The 6,117-nt window shown below is 51.3% G+C and overlaps 1 protein-coding gene across 1 annotated transcript in view; it reads right to left on the minus strand.

The window, feature by feature from the left end:
- The window catches only part of VANGL1 (VANGL planar cell polarity protein 1), a 41,953-nt gene that overhangs the window by 901 nt on the left and 34,935 nt on the right, over positions 1–6,117 (minus strand). The window contains exons 5-7 of the mRNA XM_004689608.2: positions 5,685–5,818; positions 4,146–4,278; positions 3,108–3,342 (exon numbers count right to left, since the gene is read on the minus strand). Coding sequence (XP_004689665.1) covers positions 3,108–3,342; positions 4,146–4,278; positions 5,685–5,818 — 502 coding nt within the window. The remainder of the gene's footprint in view (positions 1–3,107; positions 3,343–4,145; positions 4,279–5,684; positions 5,819–6,117) is intronic.

A 6,117-nucleotide genomic window follows, 5' to 3' on the forward strand; every position in this document is an offset into this window, starting at 1 on the left:
ACCAGGACTTCATCAGAGCGCATCTCACAGGGAATTCCCCTCAGCCATCACCACTAGTCGCTCTTGGAGCGGGAAGCAACCTGGACTTCCATACTGGCGTGAAGAGAGCGCTGAGCACCAAGGCAGGAGGTGGGGCGAGGGTCAGTGATGGCAGAGAAGCCACTGCAAAGGCACCCACCCTGCCTGCACCAGTTACTATGCCTCTGCTCCCTGGAGCCGGCGGGGCCGGAACGGAGGTGCACTGGGGTAAATGAAGGGATACTGCTTGGGTGACTCTGGGCCCCACACCAGACCCCTCTCAAGTGGAGATGCTAACAGACCTACGTCTAGTCCTGTACCACCTCGTGGACAAGTGAGCAGCAGCTCCTTTCTGCTGATGGAGGGAGAAGTCGCAGGAGTCCAAGCAGGCCAGACCCCACCTCCTCCCCAGCTGGCAAGTCTCTGGCTCCCCACTGAGCTGCTCACTTTGTTGTTCCAACTAAACATCCTCCTTGCTCCCAGCCCTTTCACTCTTTGCAAACCACTCAGTCCCTTGAACCTTTCAGACCAGGCACCCCCCCTAGGAGGACACCCCCCTAGCAGAAGCCCATGCCTGTACTGGTTGATGAGTCTCCTGTGGCATTTAACTTTCTGGACCATCATTACTAACGTGCTCGTCTGCCCCTCAGCACTAGATTCTACTGTCTTGAAAGGAAGGACCTGTTTCTTAAATTTGGATTTCCAGCCGCCTGGCACTACCTAGGCACTCGACAGAACAATCACAATGATGTCATGGTGAGAACGAGTCGCTAGTGACAGAAGCAAATACCAGGCGCATCCCTCTGGCCCTAGACATGGCTTCCAAGCCTTCTGCTCACTGGAACGTCATCTTTGATCTGTGAGCATATAAGAGGAGCCATGCTTCCACTACCAGTGAAGCGTCTCGCATAAAAATAGCTCTATGAATCATAAAAGAAAGAAATAACAGCAATAGAATGTTAATATGATAACGAACCGAATAAATATTCGTGAAAATTAACATAGGAAAAGATGCTTTATGCGTTAATAATTAAAGAAGCATGAGTTAAAAATATCTTCCCCTCCTCTAGATGGGCAACAATTCAAAACAAGAACACCCAAGGCTGGCAAGCGTGCGAGGGAGACAAGCAAGTTCACATCCCGGAGGCCAAAGTGGAAAATCGCACCACTCTCCAAAGGGCAGTTTGGCAAGGCCTAGCGCTCTGAGCCCTTGTTCCTTACAGGAAATTTATCTTCAGAAACACGTGCACAAATCCACAAAGCCATAGTATAAGAGATGCTGCAACACTGTTTAGCCAGGGATTGCAAGCCTTGTCCTATGTAAGTATTTTTGGCTTCGTAAGCTACACTCTCGCAACCCCTCAGGTCTGTCAGCTGGGGCAGAAGAGCCGCCCCAGACGACGTGAACAAGCCTGTGTGGCTACGTTCCGACATGCGTGATGAGGGAAGTCGGCCAACCCGGCTTCAGGCTAACCAAGATCTTAATCAATAGGCAATCAGCTTGACAAATTGCAGTATTCTGTGGAGTGAGACAGCTATTACAAAGGGCAAGTTCGATGATGGACATCTGAAAGTACTGATGTGGAAACTTCACCTAGAGACAGCAGCTCTAGATGAAAAAGCAAGTTTCCAAATTGTGTGTGTGTATTGTGTGTGTGTGTGTACATATATAAAACAGAAATGCATTATAGATATATATTATATATGGTTGCTTTCTTGGTTTCTTTTCTATTTTTGCAAAAATCACCTGCAAGTATATTCACAATTGTATTAAATATTTCTTTGGTTTCTTACTGCATATTTCTGTCGCTTCCCTAAGGGTTGTTTCTGATTAGTGTGATCACCACCACTCTGGCATGAACTGGGCAACGCATGACCACAGGCTCTTAACAGAGAACAAAAGATACAATGTGCAAGGTTATTTACTCTACCACACAATTTTCACATCATGTTGACACATTCAATATAATTCTTTCACATTGACCATATCAGGGAGATACTGTCACTATCCCTACTTTATAAAAGAAACAACTACAGAATAATTTAGGCAAAGTCACAAGCCAATTAAGTGGTGGAGCCAGGACCTGAACCGAGGACTGAAAAGAGGTGACTTGCTGAATCCTTGCTCTGTTCTGCCTCCACAGCCACACCCCACTATTAGACACACGACTCTTTCCTATAATATTCCTAAAAGTGCTGACATCATAACCATGGAAATAATTCAGTAACCCCACAATATCCCAAACAAAATGACGGCATTACTCCTACTGCTGTAACAACAGCCCTTGATTCAGCCCTTCCCTTACTGACAGGCACTCTTTTAAGCATCTCACATGAATGAACTCCTTTTAGTTCCCACAACCCAATGGGGAAGTATCATTCCCAATATATAGAGGAAGAAAATGAGGCACAGCTAGGCAAGGTCCGCCAACTCAAGGCCAGTCAACCCAAAGTCAGCCAGATCAAGGTCAGTTAACCAATGTCAGCCAACACAAGGTCAAACAACTCAAGGTCAATGAACCAATGTAGCCAACCCAAGGTCAGCCAACACAAGGTCAGCCAAACCAAGGTCAGCCAACTCAAGGTCAGCCAATTCAAGGTCAGCCGACCAAAGGTCAGCCAACTCAAGGTCAGCCAACCCATTTCAGCCAACTCAAGGTCAGCCAACCCAATGTCAGCCAACCAATATCAGCCAACCTAAGGTCAGCCAACTCAAGTTTAGCCAACCCAAGGTCACCCAACCCAATGTCAGCCAACTCAAGGTCAGCCAACCAATATCAGCCAACTCAAGCTCAGCCAACTCAAAGTTACCCAACTCTCGGTGAAGGAGCCAGTGAGTGAATGAGCTCCAGAATCTACAGAGCACCCCTAACTATGACCTATGCTTTCTCTACGTGAAAGTCTTTCCTCTGTTTGAATCGAAAGTCCCTCAATAAGCACATTTAGAAACCAACTGAACCAAAATAATATCAAATAACTGAGAATGAGTTGGTTAACTCATTCTTACCCATTGGTGTTTTAGAAAGGACTGATCTCATCTCTTCTAGAAACCCCCAGACCGGGACTCCCAAGCTCAGGACACAGCGCACCTTGGGCGTCATGCTGTTGGTGATGCAGAAAGCCAGGTGCTGCAGGATGCTCTCCATGCTGTGGTAGTGCTGCTGCCGGGTGGTACGCAGGTACTTCTGCAGGGCCCGGGCCATGGAGGGGAAGATGGCCTGGGCGGCCTCGCGCGGGTCCATCACCTCCCCGGGGGCTTTCTGCTGCTCTTCGGCCTGCAGACGCTGGATGTGGATGAAGGCCTCCTCCACAGCGACCACCAGCCTGGAGGCAACGAGACATGGTGAGCAGGTCAGTGCCATCTGCAGGGTGAGGACAGCCGTCAGCAGGACCTCGTGGCACCTGCCCAGCCGCTGCACCCCAGTCTGCCACCTGCTTACCCAAAGTCTACATCCTTCACTGTTACTCCAGATGGCTGAGCAGGGAGGGTGGGGGCAGGGGCACTGGGGCTGTTCCTAACTCTGCCACCAGCCAGCATGGGAGACTCACCTACACCTTTCTCATCTCGACAGTGAAGGGTTAGACAAAAAGAATAGTAAGATGCCTTCAACTCTGCCCACGAAAAGCGCTGCACACACTGAGGGGTGGCTGATGGCTCAGAAACCACACTTACAAAGAAGGGAGTTCTACCCACTGTCCCCCCATCCAGCTGTCCACTCCAGAAGTCCCTGGGAAAAAGCACGGAAGAGACCTGGCACACCGATGTGGAAACCTCCATTCACCTCAGTTAATATGATCAGACCTCAAAACCAGCAAGAGCCTGAGGGCACAGGACAGGGCCAGCCAGAGAGCGGGCCCGGGGCCAGCAGCTCCCTCATCAGCTGGGAATTTGTCAGCAGACGCCATGCCAGGCCAACCCCAGCTCCCGGGCAGGCAGCAGCCTCGGAGGTGGGGCCGGAAGCTGACAGCTGTGTGTTAACAAGCCCTCCCGGCGATGCCCACGCGAGCTCTAGTGTGAGAACCGCCAGGCAGGACCCGCTCTGAAGGCTTATTATAAACTGAGATTTCACTCCAGGGATTCAAAACGAGTTAGCGACAGGAGGATGTGGCGCGAGGAGGGCGAGTACCTTGCTCTCCGCTTCTTCACCCGCCGCTCGTGCTCGGCCTCCTCGTAGTACAGCTCGTTGTGGCTGGAGTCCCTGCGGCGTGCGGCCGCCGCGATCATGGCCCGGGACTGCCCGGTGGCGTTGTTACTGGGGCCTTTGGGAAGGATGGTGGAGGGAGAATAGTTTCACTGCCATGGGGCTGTGAACCAGAGCAGAACACCAGTACCGTGGCCTTCAGTCCCTTCCAGGCCTCCCCCGTGAAGCATGGACGCACACCCCCCCCCCATAACCACCGAGGAAAACTCCCCAAAGGTGAGCAGGACCCCGCTCTGCATTCGAGATGCTCACAGGACATGTGTCCAAGCCCAGTCTGCTGGCGGGCATGGAACAGGGACTCAGCAGCAGGGATGGAGAACGTTAGGCCCCCTGGGGGCTGAGGACGCTCTCACCATGAGGGACATCAGGCTCAGCTTGGCCACGAGGGCGGCTGGGGCCTCACGTGTCAGCCACGAAACAATGAGGGAGAGAATGAGAGAGGAGAAAAGAGAAAGTCAAGTCTAATCTGGAGCCAGATTAGACACAGGAGAGCACGCAACACAGAGTGTCAGGAGCCTTTTACAGAAAACACCAGAGCCTGAGGCCCAGCCCAGGGCCTCACGGGACAGCACAGACTTAGAACTCCCGGTTCGGTCCTCCACCCAACTGGCCACTGTGATTGATGGGCAAGGCACTCTCGTGCTTTCTGACCTGTCACACGCGGTAAATGGTGTGGTTTTGCTGGTGGTAGTTTTCGCTGTTTGCAGATCACAGGTGAGATTTACCAATTGTGTAGGAGGCAGGAGAAAGTGTCCATCAAATGGCCCTTGCTCCCAGAGGGGGGACCAGCAGGAAGGGTCACGCCAGCCCGAGTGACACCATCTATAAATCACTTGACTTGCTCACAACATGAGCATCCTCTAGGGTTTGCAAAGCCCTCGCCTGACCCATGGTGCCCTGGAAGAAATGACGCCGTGTTCTGTTTCTTGCACTTAAACATCTGATAGCCTGAGTCAAACTCTGGCGGCCCAGCCTGGCCTCTGGGCTCCTGCCACCACTCGGCCCCAGGTCCAGCCAAGATTGAGAAATGCCTGCAAGTGTCTCACCAGATGCCTGAACTGCTGAGAGTTACAGCCCTAACGGATCCGGGTGGCTGAGTCTTTGGCTAATTTATCCAAATTTTGAAAAGCAAGCCTTTCCTAATAGCTTTCAATATAAGACGTTCCCAGCAGGAGGCAGGAAACACACATCACTATCGTTTTCCATCATAAAATCCCCAGATGAATGACTCTCCCACGTATGTAAACTGTAAATCAACATTCCTCGGATAATGTTTTTCTGGGCAAAAAAAAAAAAAAGAAAGAAAGAAAGAAGAAAGGAAAGAAAAGGAGAGAAAGAAGAAATTGTCCTGAAATGAGAATGGGCCATAAAGACAAACACTGAGAGGAAGAAAAACCACATGGCCCATCAGTGGGAGCTGGGTCGCCCCCAGCGCTCCCCACCCCCAGGGCCGCCGGTGCCTACCGTCCACGTTGTAGACCTTCAGCCCGGCCATGTGCTTGGCAGCTCGGAACTTGGAGGCTGTTAGGAGGTTGGGGTTATAGATGCTGAAGTCTTTATAGTAGTTTTCCAGAACCACCAATGCTGCTCGCTGGATACTGAGAAAAGAAGACAAAATTAATGCAAAGCTTTCCCCCTGAATGAGCAGGTCCTAAGTGAAAAAAACATTTTGGAGTTGAGTAAAACAACAGAACGCAGCCTCCGTCCCCCACACAGCCTGCTGCTCTGCACCCAACCTTCTGTCTCCAGGGTGAGAACTCAAAGACAAAACTAAGTTTCATGAGGTCAGTGGCTGCCAGCACCCCTCCTTGTGACGTCAGCACCCCTCCTTGTGACGTCAGCACCCTCCTTGTGACGTCAGCACCCTCCTTGTGACGTCAGCACCCCTCCTTGTGAC

This window comes from Condylura cristata, unplaced genomic scaffold (assembly GCF_000260355.1).
Source record: "Condylura cristata isolate star-nosed mole 26May11 unplaced genomic scaffold, ConCri1.0 scaffold00026, whole genome shotgun sequence".
Taxonomy (NCBI): Eukaryota; Metazoa; Chordata; class Mammalia; order Eulipotyphla; family Talpidae; genus Condylura; species Condylura cristata.